Source organism: Barbatula barbatula (genome assembly GCF_947034865.1).
Source record: "Barbatula barbatula genome assembly, chromosome: 8".
In the NCBI taxonomy this organism is placed as follows: domain Eukaryota; kingdom Metazoa; phylum Chordata; class Actinopteri; order Cypriniformes; family Nemacheilidae; genus Barbatula; species Barbatula barbatula.
Genome location: NC_136771.1, coordinates 5,328,454 through 5,353,512, shown reverse-complemented (window position 1 = coordinate 5,353,512; position 25,059 = coordinate 5,328,454). Strand labels below are relative to the sequence as shown.

At 39.6% G+C, this 25,059-nt stretch overlaps 1 protein-coding gene across 1 annotated transcript; it reads right to left on the bottom strand.

Annotated features, from left to right (window-relative positions):
- Window positions 1-20,125: 20,125 nt before the first annotated feature.
- On the bottom strand, window positions 20,126-23,793 carry LOC306897080 (cystatin-like). The gene is made up of 4 exons (XM_079461560.1): window positions 23,712-23,793; window positions 22,644-23,487; window positions 21,736-21,849; window positions 20,126-20,325 (listed from the first exon to the last, which is right to left on the bottom strand). The coding sequence occupies exons 2-4, from the start codon at window positions 22,845-22,847 to the stop codon at window positions 20,248-20,250; spliced, it is 396 nt and encodes a 131-aa protein (XP_079317686.1). The 5' UTR covers window positions 22,848-23,487; window positions 23,712-23,793; the 3' UTR covers window positions 20,126-20,247.
- Window positions 23,794-25,059: the final 1,266 nt, after the last annotated feature.

Sequence of the window (25,059 nt, the reverse complement as noted above, 5' to 3'; positions counted from 1 at the left end):
ACTGTATAACAGGGAAGAAATATCCGGCATGCGGCTTGGTTGGGCGTCGCTCAGGTTAAAGAGATAGTTCACCTAAAAATTCTGTCATCATTGATTCACCCTCATGTCATTTCAAACTACAAAAACACAAAAGAAGATTTTATTTTGAAGAACGTTGGTTGCCAAACAACAGTGGGCGCCATTGACCATTGTGTGGACACAAAACCACTGAGACATTTAAACGACATGTGGGTGAATTAATAATAACATCATTTTCTGTGTTTGTAGATCATTTCAGAAGCTAGCCATAAAACAGTTGGGCACACACAGCCATGCGTGCGTCGTTGAACTTGTGTGACTTGAAGAATAACGTTTAAGAATATTGAAATGAACAACTCAAATATTTCTAAGAGGAGACTGTCGCACTAGGAGAGCAAAACTCTGCCTATTGTCTACGTTAGCATAGAGGGAGACGACGAGCAAAACGACAGCCTGCAGAGTTTAAACGACTTCTGAGGAAAAATATTTACTTTTCCATCTTCGTGTGAGAGCGAACGGGCCGAAAGAGAGGGAGAAGGGAACAAACCGGCATCGTCCTTTGATGTCGAGTGCTGATTCTCCAATACAGAAGGAGACAACTGAGAGCTTTTTAGCTACTGTGGAAGCAGTATTGATTGTGCTGCCATACTGCACTGAGCTGCTCTCAAAAATGCTTTGTCTTCCTTTATTTATCCGAGCCAAGGTGTGTGTGTTTATGTGTATGTGCGTGTGCGTGCGTACGTGAGGTGCGGGTTGGAGGAGGACAAAAAAAGAGTGAGCGGTGGGAGAAGACAGACTTTGCATTTGTGCATGTGCACTAGCATGTATGCGTCCAAACATGCATGTTAGGACAGAGACGATTGAGAGAAGTGTGTGGCGAGGAATTCGAGACAAGTGTCAGGCAGGAATAAACCGGGCATGATAGCTCGTTTAAACCCTAATTATTTGTATCATCTGCACGTAGAGATTGGTCCCTTCAGATAGTCTATGACATGCATTTGGAAGGTCTGTAAATATCTTAAAGCTGCAATCCATAACTTTTGCTTCATATCACCCTCTCTGTTGAAAACATAAAATTGGAGGTACCTTTATGTACTTTTCTTTGTCGGTTAAAGTCAGTCAGATGTTTTGTTTCATTCTTTGAACTATAACTAATATTTCTCCCAAATTTCAAATAAATGCATGTTTGCAGAAAATGAAAAGTGGAGAAACAGGTCAAAATTACAGAAAAGATGTTCTGTATTTTTTCAGACCATAAATACAGCAATGAAAGTTCATGTTTAAGCAATACAACAGTAATATTTCTACAAATAAAGTTCGTAAATTCGTTTTTTATGTGATGACATCAATTTTTATCACAGTTTTCTATGTCTGGTCACGCTGTAAGACTTTCACATTGCTGTTGAATGACTTTATGTCACTCCTGAGGTTTGACTTTGTTGAAATTCAACATACTCTCGACTGGAATGGCCACATCTAGAAATGCTGATTAAATGAATATTTTCAATGGTGCTGTGGCTGTATAATTTGCCTCTTAAGAACACAAACACACAGACATGTAAAAACACATAAAACAATATAGACCCTAGTTCAATCGGCCGGAGCCATGTTCTTGTTCCTGCCTAAATAAAATCAACGCACATTACACTAAGGGATAATGTTCTGTCAGACATTCATAATGTACAGTCAGCTTTACCTCACGGCCCTGATCCCCCTGCCAGAGTTTATTTTGCAATAATGACCGGCTGACTGTCCATTATTTTGCCTCTTACACAGCTACATGGAAAATAAGAGAAATAAATGCACATATTGATTCGAGTTGAAATTATCGATGTATGTGAAAGGAAAGAAAGCGTGTGGTTCTATGAGCGTAAACCAAGCATTTTGTTTACCACGGACATTGGCCATTTTCGGTATACAAAAACTGCATTATAAAGAAACCTTTTACAGATGAATGCAGAATAATTGACCAATCAAAATGGAGTATGTTATGATATATTCTATCTCCCACTGCGAGTCTCCTCAGTTTTTCTCATTCACATAAATTACACAATTTCTTCTCAGCATTTGCACAAATACTGATTGGAGGGAAGGGAACGCCACGCAAACGTATAAATGAAATAATCTCCATCAGATCAAACTAAGAGAGCCCTTAGGTGCTAGCTGAACCCTGTTCTGAAATGCCATTCAATGACCTTTATTCTGTCTCTATCTGTCTCTCTCTCTTTCTGTCGCTAAAGCCCCATAGCTGTTTGTCTTTAGTGGACTGTCACGGTTATGAATCTTTATATCCAATTATACGTGTGCATATCCTGCAAGTTTCCTGCTGCCCTGTTGCTCTGTTCCGACATCTAGTGAGATGACTACATAGGCGGTATTTTAAGACGCCATAGACACCCTCCTGACATGTTAGTTGTATCAAAGTGTAGCCAAGTTGAAAATGTTTGCCTCATATGACATCTAATTCCAACCCAGTTCAAAGGCAGGACCCCATGTATCTTTTACAGATAAGGCAATCCCATAATGCATTGCAACTTGATAAGTGATCAAATAATTGCAAAATGTATAAATGTAATTTATGATATGCAGGATTATGACTTAAATTAGTGGGAGGCAGCGAAGTAGAGCACTAGGTTGTGAATCAGAGCCGGTGTGTGTGTCACGGTTGTGTGTTTTCGGTGTTGTCTCTGAAGAGCGGTCACCAGTACAACCGCACAGATGCCGGTGTGACGTGCTAGACTGAGCATAAGCACTTCTGCCATGCATCACAGCTCACATGCACAGACCATAGCGATCTTTTAGTGTAAACCTGCGTGTATTCACACTAAAAAGCTGCTAATGAATTGGCAAGGTGCGTTCATAAATCACAAACCAAATGTCGTTTTTATCAGTGGTTAATGTAAACTGTTCATATGCACAGATGTATCGAATATATAGTGGTTGGTGTACTCAAGAAACACACACACAGTTTTCTCAGGGAAGACCAACTGGTGTAGCAGGTACAGCTGGGCGTTTTTCCGAGAAAGACCCCGGTGAATGGCATTTCTAAAGACCTGGTCTTCAAACTGCCCGAGTATAATAGCCAAGCTAGTCTGCCTCACACAAATACACACACACATGCACAGCAGATAATACCACTGTTGCCATGGGAGACAAGTCTTAAAGGTATTTGTCTGCAAATGCTATATTGAGAAGTGTTGCAGAAATCCATTCTCCCTGACTGTCCGTCTGAATATCCGTCAAGGTGAAGGCCGGACGTGGATCGGGTTTTGCTCTGGATGTACAGGCTTGTATTAGGGTAAATCAGATCCTTAATCAGAATGTCTTCGTTATGATGTCACAATGTATGCCGTTTCTGATAAATGAAAATGATTTCATCATTTAATCAGCCTCATGTCTTGTATGACTTTCTTTCTTCTCCAGAACACAAAAGAAGATGTGTTCCAGACTAAATAGTCATATCCAGGTGTGAACGACATGAAGTTAAATAAATGATGTCAGAATTTTTGGTCAATGTTTTTGGTGAACTATCCCTTTAAGAATTGGTCAATCTGATCATAAGTGAACAGGTGTAAAAAGTGTTTCACAATTGTCTACTTTCAACCGCATCCAAATGTGGTCTTATCATATGCTCCTAAAAGGGTCATATGAGGTTGTAATGAAATGAGGGTAAGTAAATGATGACGTCAATTTTGGGTGTACTGTCCCTTTAAATATCCATCCAGAACGGCAAAAGACTTCCAGCTTCTTATTTACAGTATTTGGTTGCATAGGTCCCTGATCAGAAGTGTGTTTACAGCGGCGGAGTGTTCAAATCGAGGGGGTTGGGACGCAATCACGGCCGACACGCACACGCGGTGCCTCTCATTCACAGTAGAAGTGCCATTAGCATCTTTCCTGAAGCTTCCCTGGGCCAATAAACGCTAGCAGTCAACCAAGACCGCGTTTAGAATTCATCACTCTCTCGCATTCTCTCTCTTCTCCCTATCCCTCCTTTTTTTCTTCCTCTCTGTCTGTAAATGCGAGCAGCGTCGTGCCCCCCCGATGAGTCACCTCTGTCATAAGAGCACTGCAGAGAGAGAGCGAGAGAGAGAGAGAGAGACAAACACAGAGAGACAGGCAGCATCTCTTTCTCTTCACCCCATACTCAACCTTCACCACACACACGAATGTAATAGAAATCACCGGACTTAAAGAGACAGTTCTCCCCAAAAAAAGGAAAGTCTTCTCTTATTGGAGATGTGTAAGACTTTTTCCGTGTGTCACAAAAGATCTTTCTTGAGAATATTGTAGCCACTCTTTATATTGTGATGAATGGGAAGCATTCAAGTATCATACGGTCAGAACAATTTTATTTTTAAGTAGCTGTTTACCGATAATCTGCCTATCCAGCGGGTTGTGAACCAATTTTATTAAAACCAGTTTTCTGGATAAATTGAAGGAATCCGATCAAACCAGTCGTTCACTTATGTGTGGTTACTATTGCTCTCATGAATATTTTACACAAAGCCATCAGAAGATGAACTTTGGAGAAATACAATGCATGAGCCTGCATCTCTTGTTAATCTTTGTTGATTTTTTTATTTTGTAGCTTCACGGCTCCAGTCCCTATTTACTTTCATATGGTAAGAAGTAACCGGGATATTCGTACAAAGCCTAAATGTTGTGATGTTGTGATTTAAGGTGAACTATTCCTTCAAAAATGAGAATTTACATTTTAAAAAAATGTTATCTACGTTTTTATATTAAAAGATTTTTCTCTGTCTCACTTTCAATTCAAAATTAGCCGGTCTGTCTCACTTTCTCTCAGAGTCGAATTTCCAAGATGCAAAGTGTATCGAATGTGCAGCATTTCTTTGTGCGCTGTGGAGTAGTCTGTCTGAAATACCACAGGAAGCGCTATCCTCCCCCAGCGGAGCGGCAAAATTATGGAAATAGATAAATAAATAATATTACAGCAGGCAGTATCGCTTCCATGCTGCTGTGACTAATCAGAGACTGTGTGCGTGTGCGTGTGTGTGTGTGTTGCTTCTGCAAAACACAAACACAGTGCTGCGGCAACATCGTCGAAATCACTTCAATTCAATTAATTACACATTAGACTAAATCGCGATTAGACTAATCGCAAAAATATAATCCAGAAATAAAAAATAGCATATCCAAATCTAGAAATATAAGGTAGTGATGCGATCAAGTGACACATCAAAGCGTCTGTGACGTATACTCTTTTCAACCCAGAATTTGGGTCAAAAAGGGACGAACCCATACGTATTTTGGTTTATTAAATGCTACATTCACGTGCTCTCGGAAATTCTATAATTCCCACTTAAACCCGGAAGTAACGTCTGCATTTAATAACTTTAAAAGTTTTAAGTAACATTAAAACATTAATATTACTAATGATTTGGTAGCATTAAAACATTACGGGGCACTTTCCCAGTCAAGGATTAGCTTAAACCAGGACTATGGCTTAGTTAAATTAGAAAGAACTAAGTCATTTTAAAGAACATACGCAAGTGCCTATCTTGAGACAACACTATCACACTGATTTGTTTTAAGATATGTCGGTGTAAGTTGTTCACAGTCAAGACACCTTTAACATTTTAAGACTGGGACTAGGTTTAAGACCTGTCCGAGAAACCGCCTCTAAAAGTATCTGGTAACATTAAAAGTGCACCGTTCCATAAATTATATCCGGGTTGAAGTGTGAATTACAAAATTTCCGAGAGCAAGTGAAGGCATCATAACCCAACGGTTGTGTTCGTCAGTTTTTGACCCACCTCTGGCTTAAAAAGAACCCAACATTTTTAGAATCTAAATTTGACAATTCTTTCCTATCCAGCCACAAAATATATTTTTTTTCTAAAATCGATAACAGATCAATGAAAAATGTTGGGACTCAGATTCTGTCAACCTCATTCATATCAAATTCAGTTCTGAATCTGAATTTAATGTGAAACAAACTATACACAAACAGAACCACTTTTTTATGCAAGATTATGCATTCATAGTACATCATTTATGAGCCGTACACCAAAGACAGAAACGACTATTCGAAAAATCGTAACCCTAGAAATAGTGGGAGGAGGAAGACGAGGGGAAATGGAGACCACCTCTCTGTCACCACTGGAGAAGCCGTTGGCTGAACACGGCAAGTAAAAATGGCATTTTGGGTGAGGCGATCGACACACAGGGCGAATTAAATTCATGAGAAAACATCTTTGTTTATTTCTACTCTTTGACAGAAACTAGTTGTAATGTTAGCCAGTGTTACCAACATTTTCTAAATATCTTCTCTTGTGTTCTGCGGAAGAAAGAAAGTCAGACAGGTTTGACAGAATTGTCATTCTGAAGGTGAACTACTCCTTTAATGTCTCTAGGATCACACTGGGGTGTATTTTTTATTTGTTCATTGACTGTTTGATACGTTTGATATTGAACAATTAGCTGATCTAATAATAAGTGAAAAAACTCAGATTCAACCGATTTATGTGATATAATGAAAGATATTGGTGATGAAGCAATGTGTGTGCAAAATGTAAGGATGACAAACTCTTTAAAAGACATAAGAACATAAATCAATCGGAAAGCAGATCAAAAACGAGATCGTACAAAGTCATACAAATTAAAATGGTAATGAAACCGCTTCCTTACCGAACAAAACTTTGATCGGTACGGTTTACCATGTGGACAAAATGTTTATATGCTCTCCTGCTTGTAAGTTGCTTTGGATAAAAGCGTCTGCCAAATGAATAAATGTAAATGTTATACTGATAGTGTTTCACTCAAAGCTTCTGTTCAGGGAAACTCAATAAATCACTGAATCATAATAAACAGGAACTGAACTTCAGTGAACTGAAAACATTCTTTTGAGCAGATCTTTCCACTGTACGCTGCTTTGTTAATACAGTGCAATACTGATTCATTCAGGTCTATAGAAAGAATGATTACACCGCTTACAGACACTGCTTTTTGAGTAAAGAGGCTGATGCAATATTGAGACACCTCACAAATCCTTTTTACTCACAGAACTAATAAATGTTTAGTTATCGGTATAAGGCTTTTTCTACTTTGCAACTTATTCTAGCCAAGCTCTGCCATCCTAACCAAGACAAGACCGTCTGACTAATGCGTAATGCGACCAACCATGTTGTTGTTATATGCTTTTTAAGGGTAGTGAAATCTATATTTCAACAACAAAAAAAACTTGGTTAATCCCAGAAAAACAAAACCTTCCTTTAAAAAGGCTAAAATATTATATATATTGGGTGAAAGATGCAAAGCTTCATTAGTCGCATCAAGTTTACAACCTTACAACTTGAGTGTGGCAAACCCAAGCTCAAACTAAAACCTTGACTACAGAAGGACTCTTGTTCTGTTTCAAAAACACAAACGTTCTGTTTGTGAGGACCCTTTTATCTTTCAAGTCGCTCTCTCCTTCCGTCTCTAATGTATTATGTGCTGGCGAGTGTTTGATACTGCTAAAGCAATCTGTTGATTGTAATCAAGTATCTGTCGAGAAGATGAGTCCGTCTCAGATGGTAAGGACTCGGAGTCTGTTAAATAGGATCGAAGAGGGAAGGTAACACAATAGGAGGATGGAGGAGAATAGAAAAAAATATGGTTCTTTTCAAAAAGCTGCAAAACATGCCGTTGTTAGCGGACTGTGTGTGAATGGAAGCGTAGTTAGATGAGGAAACCTTAAGTATAACTTTACATTTGAGTTAGAGGGGTGCCAAACCGACCGGTTAGATTTTTAGCGAAAACTGGAAAATAAAATGATATAAAAAAAGAAATCTTGTTTGTACGCCTTCACTATAAATAAAAACACATCAATCTGACTTTTCATACGTTTCATTTTATTCTTTCACCCAGATTTCAGAAAATATTATTTCATGGATTTTGCAGAGTGATGCAGCAGGTTGGGAAGGTGGAGGTGTCGCCACATCGCTGTTGATTACACACCGAACACCCAAACGTGCAACCAGCGACACCATGGCAACAACACTCTTCTAGGTCCAGGCAGGTGATCAGCTTAGTAGATAAGTTTTTCACTTTTCTCTCTCTCTAACACACGAAACTATTCTCTCTTCCTTCCAGGACACATTAGGTCCTTGTTTCTCGTTCCGTTTGAAATGAGTCTGTTCAGCTGAATTGGCAGAAGACAGTGGCCTACACACACATACACTAGGGGTCTAAAGGGTAAACCATCCAAACCGCACTGTTGGTTTTGTTCAACACAGACATCCGAATGAGCGCTGCAGTCTTTCGCCGGTCTATCCAAAACAGGTTCCAAAATGGTTGCAGGTTTATGCACCGAGACGGTAGCCAAGATGGCTCACAACCCCCCAATTACCTGATGTCATCGGCGCTTGAGGGAGCCCTAAGCCAATCGGTGTAAAGCACTGAGTAGTGTTATCCAAGACCTTTGTATTTGATTGCTTATGTTTGGATATTCTAGTCTAAATAGAGTGACCGGAGCCAAAATGGCTCCAGGTGGATTGGCAGTGACCTGAGCCAATATGGCAGCCGGTGCAGCATGTCTGGCATGTAACGGAGGGCCTCTGGTTTTAATGGGCGAGCGGCAAACAGTCAGGACAAGGCTTGTTTCTCCTGAAACTGGACCTGAATGACTTCTACAGTCTCTGAGACAGATGGCGGAGTTATTAAGGATACGCATGGAGAGAGGGAATTACAGAGAGGAGAGGAAAGAAAGAGGGTAGAGGTATGAACAACTATGAATACATAAAGCATTTGCTTGTTTGGATGATAGTGCTGAAGTGACACTGCAACATACCAGTACAGTATGCAGGATCATTGCATTCTCTAGCACGGGCAAAATTCCAATTTGTATTCAAAATAAGTAGAAATACATTCGGTGGGCATGTTTTCATTGATTACATTACATGATTTGCATAATTTTAGTAAATTAGATGCAAAAAAGCAGGCAGGATGTGCAAATAAACAATGCTATCAGTGGGCACGATTATTGAATTCCTTTTCATAAATGCCTCTCTAACAATAGTCTACGTGTATAGGGGGAGGGGCATTATAAACCTACTGGCTTATGAATATTAATTAGGTGACATAATGCCCACCCAGTAATATGTATATCATATACTATTATAGTAAGCGCGAGGGGACAAACCTACACATTTGAGAACAGGCATCTCATTCAAATCACGAAGACACACGTCATATTAGAATCAGCCACAATTTCACATGCACACAGTGTCTACACATCCTCTTCCCACCATTTCATCTGCCTCCCATCATGACACAAGCCGCACGGTTGACTGAGTCGGTCAGTGAAAAGCAGTACAGTCCAGAGCTAGAAAATTGATCTCCATATCAATTATAGAACTGCTGGGGTCTTTTTCCTTCCTGGCTGGAGAAGCCTGGAGAAATTGCTTGGCTATAGCCACGGCATATTTTTCACCACTTTAGGCAAAAATCCATGTCGATTACGCAGCCAATCGATGGCCTGCGTCTCTTGCTGAGCGGTGCTGCTAAACGCATCAATGATAAGCCCAGTGAGGGCGGCAGAGACAGCGAGACAGGGATGGAAAAGAGCTGTAAAACGGTGCGGGAAATAGAAAGTGAGCGGTACGGTGAGACAGCCAGGCAGGGAGATTAAGGGTGAGACAGGGAGGAAAACAAAGCGTGAATGAAAGTGAGACAGGGAGGAAAATAAAAAAGGAGAAAAGAAGGTGAGACATGCTGCGAGGGGAAATAAGAGTGAGAATATGAGTAAAGTAGAGAGAGAGAGTGAGAGTGAGACAGAAGGAAAGACAATAAGAGTGAGATACAGAATATTGATACATAATGAGAGTGAGACAGGGAAGGAAGGACAATGAGAGTAAGAAGAAATAAAAGTGGAGGGAGGAAAGTAAGACAGGCAGGGATGGAAAATAAGACAGAGAGTATGATAATGAGACATAATGAGAGTGAGACAGGGAGTAAATGGCAATGCAAGTAAGACAGAGCCGACATAAAAAGTTAGAAGGAGAGTGAAAAGCAATAGAGTGACAGGGAGTTAGATAAAAAGACTGTTAAAAATTCAGACATAAAACAGGAAATTAAGGAGAATGCGAGTGGGACAGGGAGTAAAATACACGGAGACATTATAAGAGTGAGACGGGGAATAAAGGATGATGAGAGTGAGACAAGGAGGAAATAAAAGTGGAGGAATCAGAGTGAGACATGTAATAAGTAAAATAGGTGGTAGGAGAGCGAGAGCATAATAAGAGTGAGGAAGGCGAGTAAAACAGCCATGAATATAAAATAAGAGTGAGGCAAGGAGTAAAATTGAGAGTGAGACAGGGAAGGAAAGGCAATTAGAGTGAGTGAGACAGACACTTACAAATTTAGACATAATGAGAGTGAGACAGGAAAGCATCAAAAGAAGAAAAGAGGAAGGAGAGTAAGACAGGCAGGTAGGCAAATTAGAGTGAATATGTAGGGAGACAGTGAGAGTGAGACAGGAAAGGAGGAAAAGAGAGACAGGGAGTGAGATGGAGTGACTGTGAGATGGTTAAAATTTGAGATATACAGAGAGAGAGAAAATGAAGGACAAGGAGAGTGAGACAGGGAGCAAAATATAGATATATTGAGTGTGAGACAGGGAAGGAAAGACAATGAGAGTGAGCGACACTTAAACATTTAGACACAATGGGAGCGAGACAGGAAAGCAACAAAAGTAGAGGAAGGAGAGGAAGACAGGCAGATAAGAGTAAAATTTGTAGAGTAAATTATAGGGACACGATGAGAGTGAGACAGGCAAGGAGGAAAATTGTGACAGGGACTGAGATGGAGTGACATAATTACTGTGAGACAGGTGAGAAATAACAAATTTCGAAGGAGACTAAGACAGGCTTTGAGGATCAATAAGGGTGAGGCATGGAGTCAACTACACAGAGATACATAATGAGAGTGAGACAGAGTAAATAAATGATGAAGAATGAGAGTGAAAGTGGGATGGATGTACAATGAGAGTGAGTCAGGGGGAAAAAAGAGATTAAAATAGGCAAAGAGTGAGACAAAAAAAGAGATATGAGGAGACGGTGAAAATGAGAAAGACAGGTAGAGAGACAGACAGAGAGATGCTCTCTTCTCTACATGTCAGTAGTCCAGTCTAAGTGTGTGTGTGTGTGTTTCCTGATGTAATCGGCTGCTGGAGTGTGTGAGCATGTCCTGTGTCACTAGTGGAGCGGAGCAGAAGCTGTGATTTACAGGACACTGGGGGTGGGTGGGGGAGAGATGCGGCGATAGAGGCAGAATACTGGTTTGAAGTATGAGGATGTTGTAACCAAGGCTTCCAAACCACAGTAAATGACATCTCCATTGCCATTTCTCACACTGAGCAGACACAAATACCAGAGCGCTCTTAAATCCCCCATAATGCATTTCTACGACATCTTTAGCCTATGCATCATACCACCGGTCTAGGTAAAGTTCTCGAGAGCATTGTAGAGTGGATTCTCATGGTACTGCATTAGCAAACTGTTTATGTTTTATGTACCACCAAGTGTCTTTGTCAGTTATAAAATGTAAAGGCAAATCGAACGCCGCAGCTAGCAGTCCGTTCTGCGTTTGAATTATTGACGTCAGAATTCCCATACGATGTTCCGACCAGGTTTGCCACACTTTACATCAGCGAGCCGTCCTTCGTGACATCCGCGCTCGAGCCGAAGCAGACGTTTGGCATTCACCTAGTGCCTGTCATGCTTATCTGGCTAGCCTCCTCCTAATGTCTGTCACGCCAAGGTAGCCGCCTTCTCTTTTTCTGTTCGCTCTTCTCCTCCATGACATGAATACAAATGTGCTTTAAAAAAAACCCAAGGCATCATTTCTCCCCCACCCCCACCATCCCTGCATCTTTGTGTGATAGGCACCTCTAAATGAATTTGCAATCATCTCGCCGGCTAGGCGCACGGGGCTGGCGCACACATTTCCACCTATTCAAAAAGATATTAGTGAGGAGAAGACGTCGGATGGCGAGAGCATTCAAAAGAGGGATGCTTTTGAAGAGAGATTTCCAAATCCGTCTTTTGCTCTCTTTCTCCTCTATGGCTCCAAAAAATCCCTGCTGACCAAAAGGCGTCTCGTCTCCGATGAAATAATGAAACAATTATGACCACAGTCTGGAATCTCAGAATTAACCAAACTGTCATCTAACTAACTGTGTTTTATGTTTGCTGTGAGTTATTAGCCGTACCCTTAACACAGCCGTAATTTATGCATTGGATATTTGACAACTGTGAAAAATAAATCCATTTATTTCCTTTGCTGCCTCTCTCTGGAGGCACATCCCTCCAACCCACCTATCAAATCCCCACCCCTCCTCCATTTCTTCTTCTCCTCCTTCAACAGCACATCTCCAAGGCCTCTCATTCTCTCCATTTTTCAGTCCAAGCCCTTCCAATCTGCTTCCCCTTGTCTCTTTTTCATTTGGCACCCTCATGGTATTTATTGTTAACGTGAGTGTATGGATCTTAGCTCTCTGAAGGACTCAGCAGTGGAGTCCAGGAGACACACATGAAAGATATCGATGGATTTGTACTGTGTGTGTGTGAGTAGATGGGTGGGCAATTGGCATTAATCATGAAAATCAATATCTTGTTAATACAACTCATTTGATAACATTGTAAATTATTCAGCACCCATTTCAAATTTCGCTTTAAAGGGACAGTTCTTTAACTACTGCAAATTCTGTCATCATTTGCTCACCCTGTGTTGAGCACAGAAAAAGATATTTGGAAGAACGCTTGTAACCAAGCAGTTCTGACAATGACAAATTGTCAAAATGACAACGATAGTCAGAAGTGCCCTAGAAACGGTTTGCATTCCTACATTCATCAAAATATCTTCTTTTGTGTTCTACAGAACAAAGAAATGCTAAAGTAACGTTTCCTACTATGGTACTCAATGGTGGCCAAGAACTGTTTGGTTACAAGCATTCTTCCAAATATCTCTCTCTGTCTAAAAATATATCTTCCTGTTTCTGTAAACTAGTTTATAGATATCCTGAATGCTAACATATTCATACTCAAAGCCAAATGAAACTTGAGTTTTGATTTTATATGTATTTTAAATATTCATTGTTTAGGAGCCCGTGTTCATCTGGTAAATTCATGGTCACCAACCCTCGTAGTTGACCTTACATTTACCTCCCTTACTTGTCATCATAGGCTGAGGTGTGAAGGAGATTTGGCCCTGTGCTCCTCCTGACCTTTCTCATGAACTCGATCACTAGCTTTTGCCTTACAACCAGGCTTAAATCAAGCACCAAACAAACAAACAAAAATAAACACAGGTCGCCTTGTGAAATCGTGCTAGGGGATTAATTTACTATCTCTTATAAAACACGGGGGACATTTTAAATTCCATTTACGGTTTATGTGTAATTGTTATTAAACTCACGGGCCACATAACCACTATGTTTTTCAATGAAAATGTATAGAAATTGTTTTAATGCGATTTATTCAGCGTTTCGTCATTTATGAAACCTTGGTTATTTATGCAATGCATTTTGAAGTCCATTTGGCAAAATAAAGGATTCTGTGCAGTCCTCAACTAAAGCAATAGGCCACAAGAGGCCGTTCACCACAGTGAGTTTAGCATGAGTAAACAATAGGTGGTGTAATTACTTAAAACCCCATTAACCATGGTAAAATCACTGTAACCCACTCTGAAGTGTATAACTTCACCTAAGCAGCACATTAAATATGAAAGACTCGGTTCGATAAATAGTTTAAAGTATTAACCTTAGCACATTAATATACAATGTGCAGAGAGAGCTGCATCTTACAGTGGCTTCGACAGCGGGATCTAATCTGAATCCAGAGTCAGATATTTGTTATATTATTATTGTTTTTAATACTAATAACATATTTATTATTATTATTAATTTGTTGATCCTCTCTTGTGGTAATATTTTGTTTTGATAAATGTCATTGAAAACTTTTTTCGCCAAGTCTCCTTAAATTCTTTTCAAAGCTTCAAACACAAAAATGCAACATGCATACACAATTTGTAATGTATAAATTTAAAAATATATATTTAAATAAAGAGCAAAGATGGCAATTGTCCAAAGTGAAACATCACTTTTGGGCATTACTGTGTGTGTATGAAACTGTCCTTACTGTCATCAACTACAGACAACAAATGCTTGAAAATACACTTACATCTCTTTGAATAATCTACATATATATATACAGCCTATAGAATACAAGTACAATCACTGAAAAGTAATACTCATAACTCTCTTTCAGCTTGTCATGATGCATTAGGATTCAACGCACACAGAACAATAGCTCTCCTTGTTTAAAATTGCTTCTGCCCATCTTCCCAAATTTTGTCTCGATGTCAGCTAGTGACCGGTTTGTACACACTGAAAAGAGACAGAGAGATTGCCTGTGTGTCACGCCGGAGATGATTGGATAACCTTTGGTGTGAGAAAGGCGGACAGAAAGAGAAAATCACTGCAGGTTTTTGGAACAGCTGGTAGTGTAAAAGCGCTCTCCTACCGCCATGGTGGGCACAGACTGAGAAACCCCCCAGGCTGAATAGAACCGCCCCCCAAAAACACACACACGCAGCGCTCAAATCATCGCACAGTCGTTGCCGAGAGTGACATTTTTGACAAATGGCGAGAGAAAAGCTCTTGTTGCTTCGCATTGTGCACGCACAAGAATCAGGAGAGGAAAGGAAAAGAGAGAAGATATGAGATCAATTGTTCTATCACTGAGAGCAAGTAATTTCCACGCTATCCAATGACACATTCCAAACTATCGACTCCCCTCTCACCCCCTCTCGCACCATCTCTCTCACAAATACCGTTTCAAGGACTAAGTATAACGGACACACAGCTGGTCCTCGACAGCACCGCTTTTAACCAACCCTCACGTTCACACCGGCCAGAAATAACCCCAATAATAACATCAATAATAACATCACATCAGAACTTCATCCTCAACTCTCCGTTCTCCTGGTTTTCAACGCCAGCCCCCCACAAACAAAAGAGAAGGTGATAGTAACACAGTTAGGTAAAGAAAACAGAGTAATGTGGTGCTGAAGAGAAAGACATCGTTTACTCACCCCCCCCTCCCTTTTCTTCTCACTCACTCTAGAAGCTCGCGCGTCCGAGTGTCTCCTTTCCACGCGCTTCTCTCACGTGCACAAAAACACGTTGAAGATCATCTGGGTTTTCATCATTTGTTTCCTCTCTTCTTTCTCTCCAGGCTTTTGTACCCTCCCTTTTGTCCGTGCCGGGGCCTAAAAGTGCACACACATCCACACAAAGGGCTGCTCGTCCCCGCAGTAACCGGTCCCCTTCAGCATCTAGACACCAGGACAACATCAAAGCAACTTGGGGGGAACACTTCAGGGGCCCATTGTCTCCGGTCTGAAACCTTTTTCTCGCCACCGTCCCCCCCTCCGGTTTGGGGGCACTTGGTATGGTCCGGGCATTCAAGCCGAGCAGCTTTCACACATGCAGGGGAAGCTTGTCTCAGGCAATTGCTGACAAGCTACAAACAAGGCAGCCATCCCCCTTCCTCGTGTGTTAACATCTCTTTTTTTCCGCTCGGTGTGTGTTTTAAAGCCTCTCAGACCAGTCAATGAACTTTATTTAAGAGACGCTCAAGCTGCTGAAGTGTTGGGTTTGCTGAGCTACTTGTTATTGAACGTAATGTCTTGCATCAAAAGTCAAGGCGAAAATTGTGTTTAGGAATATAGTGAGGTTGGTCCCTAAAACAAGATCTACGGTATCGGCTACTGTTGGTACACGGTAGGGGGGGCTCCTTCTCCCTTTTGCTCTCTCTATCCATCTCTGTTACTCGTGTAGCTCTCGGGGAGCGAAAACACACACGCCAGAGGGGGACGAGAAAAGTGAGAAGGGAATGGGGGGGTTGGGTTGGGGGGTGGCGTTCGCTGTCTCATCTGTCTCTATAGCAGCGGGGCGAGAAACTGTGGAAAAGGGTGGGGGGTCAGGGGCCGTGAAAGTAGGGAGAGATCGAGGAAGGGGTGATGCGAGGTGGGGGGAGGTGGAGGATTAAGAAACAATAAATCCTCGAAATGACCTCAGAGTGAGGTTTGAAGAGTTATGGGCCGTTCAAATCACTTTTGGAAGTTCTCGTCTTGTTCCGACAACGTTTCCAAAATCGCTGAACGAGGGTAAAATCCAGAAACTGAGAAAGACATGCTGGAGGACGCAAAATACTGAGGGAAGGAAAATAAGACAGGGAAAGGAGGGGTAATGGCTGGGAAATAGACAGATGTGTCAATCAGATGCAATTGTAAGCAGATGGGCAACAAGAGGCCAGTAGCCGCCTTCCCAGTTTAACAAGAAACTGCAACAAAGTTCCTAAAAGAAAAGGTAGACAACAACAAAAACACAGATGCTTCAAAACTAATTCTTTTTTCTAAAGATTCACAGTGCATTTAAGTAAAATTTGGCAATTTTTCCTCCTTATAAAAGTGATATGCATAAAGAAACATACATTTCAGCATTTCTGGTTAAAGTGCTGGACACAGGAGACTGGTCATGTGATAAGTCATATGAAAAGTTTTGATTTCTACATAGTGGCTGCCATGTTAAAGGTCCGGTTGAACGTGGAGTTTCTGCCAATCTCATTATATTGGGGGGGAACTAAATCACAAGCACACAACACATCATTGCATTATCCCTCCATAACTGTTGATTCACTATAAGTTTGTGTTGTTTACATTATGCACGTATGTGCCGATTACCAACCAAACACAGACATATTACTTACAGCGTGTGCTTCATGTCCGGCATCTTTAGCGCTGGGACCGCTAAATCTATCATTTTCAATGACCTGCAAATCCAGCGTTATATCCACCGTTTATACAACATCCATCACTGAAATGCCGTGAATAAACAAACACACCTCAACTTCTCTCACTATCGCAAGAGTAACGAGCTGCAGCTGCAGGACTACAGTCAATCTTAGTATCTAGTGAAGTATTTGCGCTGCACGTATATCCTAAACCATTGACATGTGTTAAGAAATGTACTGTAAACGTTATTGTCCTTTTAATGCAGAAAAACCCCAGCTCCCCCATTTATTTGCCTTTGTTTACATGCTACTCTTGCCACGACCAATATGGCGGCGCCGTTGACTTATTGCAGCGGCTGACCGAAGCAGCCAATGCGTGGCCTAGTATTTATATGTCTTTCGTGTAAGCTGTCTGAAGAATTTACCGGTGATAGCGGCAAGTAAACAGTCACTTTAACACATCATTTATTTATCTAATTCATTCGGAAATGTAATGTCAAAATGTAAGCGTTAGTTGCTTACATCACTATTGTGATGTTTGCTTGGCTTCTGGACTGAGAAAAAAAAATATGGCAGGACTTTTTGAATAGTTGAATAGTTAAAATAATTCCTTATAAACACTGCAATATTTCTAGAAAAATGCAAATGGTTTGTTTTGATTTCGTGATGACTTATACATAGAAATTCTCTGGTTTAATGGTTATAATGTCAATTGGTTAAAATATACACTTATGCTTTCTGTAGGTGTTTACTGGTAATGTGGGTTCTGTCGGTGGGATGTTATTCGGCGACTGGGAACCATCAAAGCACGATCCAAATTTAATCGAACAGGAATTTAACCCCAAACACACATTTTGTACTGGTTTTAATGGTAAACAGCTGATTCATAAATGTGTTTCTAACAAAACCATTATAGTTTGTATTGTTTTAGCATGTACGTTTGTTGGTTGACTGGTCAATAAGGCAGACTCCAACCCTGTTGGTTGTGTGTAAAGAGTTAATATTTGGATGGCTGCTTGCTGGTGTGGAGGGGGTGGAGTCACAGGAACTGGCTTCCATTGAGAATTGAGCTGCCTGTGATTGAGCCGAACTATTCGTAGCCCGGGGGGAGGGTCTCTATCGTGCATTTACTTTCCTTTGCATGTAGCATCACATTGTACGTGTTTTCGTACATTGTACATAGCTGTAAATGTGAGAACCTTCTCCCGTGTGGGTGTATATTATAGCACCGCTATAATAATAATCCTAGTATCAATAAATTATGTTAGATTTATAGCCTGTTGTGAGGGAAAAAATACACTGTAGATTATCATAAAAGAAGAGGCTATTAAAAGACAACTTGGCTGCGAGGTTTGTAACGGCCGTGTTTACGATTCGACAATCTCAGCTGCTGTAAACATAACTAATCAATGTTGTTTATGAAATGCAAATGCATTTGTGATTCTGACACAGTTATTCTGTATGGATAAAGATCACAACAAACACTGATCCTTTCTCTGTATTAGTATTGTCTCCATTAAAATGGCATTGATAACCATTGGTGGATCGCTCAGAGGTTCGTCCGCTTTGTAAAGGGCAATAAAACAACAAGTAAATTGGAATTCTGCTACACACAGGTCACTTATAAACAGAAACTAGAGAGAATATAATAAAAAAATAACCCAAAAAATACATTGTTACAACTGTTTGGGGAATATGACTGTAATTAGAAATGTTATATAGATCTCATTACATTCTATTTTTTACAGATACGAGAACCCATTTAAGAAAAAGATAACAGCCAAATGTTTCTCCCCAGTGAATCTTTATCTCCGCTATTTACTTCTCCAGTTTTAGTGTAACAGGATAAATCAGATTCACAGTACTGTATCTACAAAATTAGAGCAAAGTGAGGCGGTCTTTTGCTTTCATTCAGACAATCAGGACAATTGTATCCAATCACATTCCACTGAATTACAGGCCACAGCACATTTGGACCCTGTCCAAGGGACAGAAATCTACGGCAGCCGGGACGATTGCTCACGCGCCATCAGCCGAACTCCGCAGGAAGGAGAAACGGACACTGGATAGCTCTGGGATTTAACACACATGGGAGGACAGACGTATCAGCCAGCGTTCCTCTGCTCAGCATGATGACATGATGTTTCGTGCTAGGACACCGTGTCCACAACGCCATGACGGGCGTTCCTGAGAGCAATCCTATCACTGGAACCTTGAAGTGGGTGACGCGTGCCGCTTCAGTGAGACACAAGGCAAAAAGATTGTCTTCAAAACTTGTATATGACTATTTATTTAGTAAAACAGAAAAGCCAGCTTTTGTGTCCGCACAATAGAAGTAAACGGGGTCCCATGTTGTCTTAAGTGTTCTGCTAAAGAAACAAAAGATAATATAATAATAATAAAAGTAATAATAATATAATTTATTATTATTGTCATTATTATTGTAATTGTTGTTCTTCTTATTATTATGTTTGATATTATTGTTATTATTAATAATAATAGTAATAAAACAACAACAATTATTATTATTACATTGTTTTTTATTTGTTTCGACACAATTGTCTGCACCCATTCTCTCCATCCTCAAAACAGGTTTAAGAAGGTAACGTGACCTCAAGATATTAGATATTTCAAAGCTGACAGTCTGTTATTATCTTTTCATCTCATTGTATCCTTCAGAAGAGATGGTGTAATGAGTCATTATTGCTGATAAAAGACCAGCTTGACCTTCATTTAATAGAAATGGCAAATCTTGCTTCAAAGAGCAACTTGTACCATCAACATTTATTCATCCATTATGGTGGATTCCTGAAGAATGAGATCTCAGACTTCACTGGCACAGCTTTTCTGTACAAAAGAGGTTTTGGGTTTCGGTTATCTTGACTTACCGTATCAGATATGAGAGACTGGGACTTTTTTTAGTAACTATAAGCTACTTACATTCACAATCGGGGCATGTTGTCTCACACAAAAAGATCAATGTGTATCCTGATCCTTACCGTTCAGTACAAAATAGATCAATTATTTATGTACAATTTTATTAATTTAATTGTATGCATAATTAGTTGCAAAACTGTGTATTTGAGAAGGTTGTGATTGATTTCTCCTAAAGCTTGAGTGACCCCTGGTGGACATTATGCAGAAATGCATTTAGGTTGTACAAATAGCTTTCATTAATCCGTCCATGGCATCACTCAGACTTTTTCAGAGGCATACAGATGTATTTATTATTTACATAAGATGTAAATGTCAACCAACATATTAACATGATAACATTTTAAAGCAAGTCATTAAAAGACGACAAATTTTGTGGTTTGGTTATTTTATTATTTTTATGCCTTCACACGAATGCAACTGTTAAAATAGTTTTCAGCATTAAAACGAAAGGCGTGAAGTATTGCGGTGAAGCTCCGTATGTGAAAAATCATTAATGGCAGCTACTTCTCAGTAATGTCCTCTGGTTTCTCCATTTACTTGACAGAACACTGAAGTGACACTGCATCACCTGTTTAAAAAAACACAAAAATCGTAGTCAGAAATGGGTCAGTAATGAAAAATCGGGTACAAAAAATGTCCTTGGAGGTTACAAAAACAGCTATAATATAATACGAGGTTTGCCCAACTAATATGAGCGGGTACTTATTGTAGTAAGCTAGCAAATTGTATATATATATATATTTAAATAGCATTTTTCCAATCAAATTAATGCAGTTCAATGTGCTTTACGGTATTTATCATAAAAACAAATAGTTTACAATGACAATTGTTTCTTTTTTATTTATTATAACTGATTCAGTTAAAGCATTCCAAATAAATGGACGATAAACCCCAAATCTGCAAAAAGGAAAACCTCTCAGACATCTGCAGAGCATTCATGGTCGCTGCGGACTGCAACCGTTGTTGATATGTGAATATTTGAGTCACTATTTTAACTAACAAAAGCAAAACTGCCTATTGGCACAGATTCAATGCAATCATCCTCAGGGACCAATTTACCTTCTATCTATATGAAGGCTGTGCTTGATTGAACCTTATTGAATTGTGGCCTGAATGCCCAAAATCTCATTAAACGAAATTACATTCGATTTTAACCTCATGAATATGTTTTCGGGAAAGAGATGAAACATGGTTGAGGCAGTTGGATGTGTCATTCTGACGTCACTGACGTGTTCACTGACGTGTTCACTGACTTACTTTCGGGGGATCTGTTCTACAAATAGTTTTGAGAAATGCACTTTCAAAAGAAGCCAAAATCACAGTGTTTGAAATGAAGACTGAGACTTAATATTTATTTCCAAGAATGTCTGGTTAATGTGATGAATTACACCCGTGTAAACCTGAGGGAAACTTATATTATCCACTAACAATCCCTGTGGGACCAGTTGGCGAGAAATCATCCCATTAAGGTCCAAGAAGAGAGTTTGATATCTTATTAAATGACATTCATATATTTTTTAAAGTGCCTTGAGATACTCCTGAGGCCTTTTCAGGTTCTAAACTACAGTAGCTCACTAGTTTGATGTACTTAATCCTTCTTGAGCCTGAGCTGCTTCTTTCCAAAAAAATATGACATCAGTTCAATACTCTCTGAATTTAAAGGAGCAATATGGAGATCTACGCTCTTTATACACCTCTGAAACCATAGCTATGTACATAATATTGCATTTCTATCAATAGATCATCCCAAAAATTACACACTGGACCTTTAACTAGAGATGAAAGTTAGTGCTGTTTTATAAGCCGCAATCTTTAAATAACTCTATTAATGTGACTGCATTTAAATCTATTCAGAGACCTGGAATTGCCTCCGCATGTGCAATAAATCAACATTTAATACTCATAGTTAGGTACACGAATGTATGAAATAAAAAAAACATGGAAATGAACACATTATAATAAGAGACAAAGGACCGACCTCAGGACCCTCTTTGTTAGTTGGGTCTTTAGGTTTGGGGTTGAATCGGTTTTCCTTTAGGTTCTGTGTCTTTTTCACCTCTAGGTCGATTTCATATTGACCTCCACCAACATTCTGCATGAGAGAGAAGCAGAGCGAGAACTTTCTAGAATTTCAGAATGATACAGATCAAACTTAAAGGAATAGTTCACCTTCAGAATGAAAGTTCAAGTCATTTTGTACACGCCCTCTTGTCATTTCGAAACTGAATGACTTTTTCTACTCTCTTCAAAACACAAAAGAAGATATTTTGGAAAATGTTGGTAACAGAACACTCTTGGTTCCCACTGACTTGCGTTGGTTTGTGTCCATACATAGAAGTCAATGGGGACCAACGGTTTTTGGTTACCAATTTTAACAATATCTTCTTTTGTGTTTTGCAAAAGAAAGAACAGATTTAAAATGACAACAGGGTAAATGATGACAGAGCAACAGTGTGATGAAACATAACATTTACTTTAAAGAATTTAAGAATTGAGTTTGGTGTCATGGAAGAACCATTTTTGCTTCTTCAAAGAACCTTTAAAGTCAAAGGCTCTAGAAAGAAAAATGTCTTTCTTAACCTTTTTTGTAATCGGAAGAACATTTTGTGCATTCTTATGGAACCATATAAACAAAATTGATCTTGGTTTTTGATAGTGTAGCCCGATCCTGTAGAACTAGGCTCTTTCTGGTTCCACAAACCTATTTTTGTGACAGTGCTTTAAAGAACCCAGAACCCAAGAAACTGATTTTGAGAACCTTGTCATGTTAAGAATACAATTTTAATACCTTTTTAAGCTCAAAAATGTTTTTTGACTAACAAACTAAAATTTGTTAAAGTGTTTATTTATTTTATGAACTTGTACTACAATGTTTACACGGCTTACCAGTATCCTGACACTCTTGATTTTGGTGATCTGGTACACATGTGGATCGTGGTAGAAGCGATTAAAAGACTCGACAGCAAACGTGGCACAGGCCTGGACCTCTGGATCTTCAGGGTCAACATCTTCTCCTTGACTAGCGGGAGCCGCCATGGCCGCCACAGCCAGAAGAATCACGATTTTGAGGAACTCCAAGAAACGACGCATTGTTTAAGATGAGATCTCCAAAACACTTAATGGGATCGTGCAGGAACTGAATAATACACACAGGCACAGCAAACACCGCGTTGGCATATCTCTTATTCAGGCTTGATAAAATATTTGCCTGCCCTTTGGATTTTCAAACATGCCTTTATTCTGAGGGCAGCAACAAACATATCGGCTAGGTATCAAAGAATTGCTTTCAAGGTAAAGGTTCACAATGTGCCCTTGACGTACATTTCAATCTCAGGCCAGAACTCTTAAATGAAAGCAATGCCCGGCAAAGACACAGCCATTCCATAAACAAAAGAGATTACATCTGATGCTTGATATGCCCTGGCAAGTTCGCTGTAATATTTTGGAGCTCTCATTTAATGAGCCCGGTTGGAATAAGACGGCCACGTAGAGTTCCTAAGAGTCATCCATTTATAACGTTGACAGGTATTGTGTGAAATTCATCCTACCCGTCAGATAGAAGGTAAATCGCTTCAAGCCCTGATATCAACTGGGACAGTCGGTCGGGATCGGGTGATCTACATGGAGATTTCGGTTTAGATATACTCAGTACTGACCGTTCTGCATGAATTTGCCAAATTTGGTCATGGATTTTGGTCACTTTTCTCATGCCTTTTTCTTCTCGTGTCAGCTCGAGTAGAAAAATCGCCATTGATGGTTAAATGAAAACAGGCATTTTAATGTTTAAATTGTGAGAATCTTTACTTATTTATTTGAAGTCGAGTTTGATATGAAATAATAATATAAATTAATATTAACATAAATTAAATTAAATATAAATACGTCGTTTTATTTTTAGACACTAGCCACTAGACCGTTTTTTTATTTGTGGGTAAGTTATTTTTTCTTCTTTACCCTGGAGCGGGTTCTTTTCGTCCTCTAGGGTGGCTCTTTGCTCTCTAAGCACCTCCAGTTCCTCTCAACAGCCGTCTGCATCAAGTTCCACCAGCTCATCCTCGGCCCATTCCTCCTCCTCTTGCAACACCCCTCTCTTCTCATTTGTCAGAGATGATGCAATCATCTTCTCAGCATCCGAGCTGTATTCCTCTCCTGTCCACATGCATCTGCCTCACGCATGTCTTCTGGAGCTGTGGGCTGCTGATGCGACTCAAATCCTTCCATCATGCCGCTCTCAGCTTTGCTTCCAAGTGTGTCTGATTGAGTCTTTCTCTCATCTTTGAAAGCAGGACTGCAGTCTGCCAGAGACGAGAACTGTTGGTATGGGGTTGGAAGAACCTCTGCTTGAGTTTCTGCGGTAGAAACTCGATGTTTTGTTCCATAAATACAGAAAGCGGAACTTCATAATGTTTAATCAATAAGTTGAAATGGGTAACTTATAAACCACCAAAGACAAAGAAAAACATATTTCCGGCGAATCCCCTTTAAAACTGCAATTTGTAACTTAAGCGCCTGTCGCCATCTCTGTTTCAAATATAAAATTGCAGATTACTTTCCGTCTAATGACATCATAATAGTACCTGATGACTTAAATTGTAAATCATTATTATAAGATCAACATAAATATATCATTCATAATGAACACTACAATACCAACATAAACATAAAAACAAAATTGTCAATTTTGATTTCAAGGTGACTTGAAAAAAGTTACTGACTGCAGCTTTAAAGAAGCAATGTGAAGATGTTAGGGGGATCTAGTGGAGATCAATGTCAATTTCCATGCAAGGGGACCCCCGATGTATTTAGATAGAAATAGCTATTTCTAAGTTAACAAAAACATAACGCTTCATCATGACTTTAGGTCTTTATACACCTCTGAAGACATAGTTATGTATATTATATTGCATTTCTGTCAATGGATCCTCTTAAATATCACAAACAGACCCTTTAATTGGATCTAATCACTTTACATGCTTTGCAGTTCAAGCATGCATTAGGCATTATTAGACTGTATTAATTCACACTCCTCAACAGATGAATAACATTTTGTGTCACCTAGCAACTGTAATGCTATGTCAACGTAAGCCGTGCTACATTTGTGCATTCAATTGAAACATTCAAAATATAAATACTTAATAATGAACATATAAAGCTCATAATGAGAGAATCGGTGTTGATATATTACCATTAGCTCATAATAAGTGCCATAATGCAAAGGTGCTCAAAATGTATTTTTTTTACCTCAGAAGCATTTCTCCGCCTGAACAAATGTAGAATAATTTTGCATCTGTAGCTCATCTGT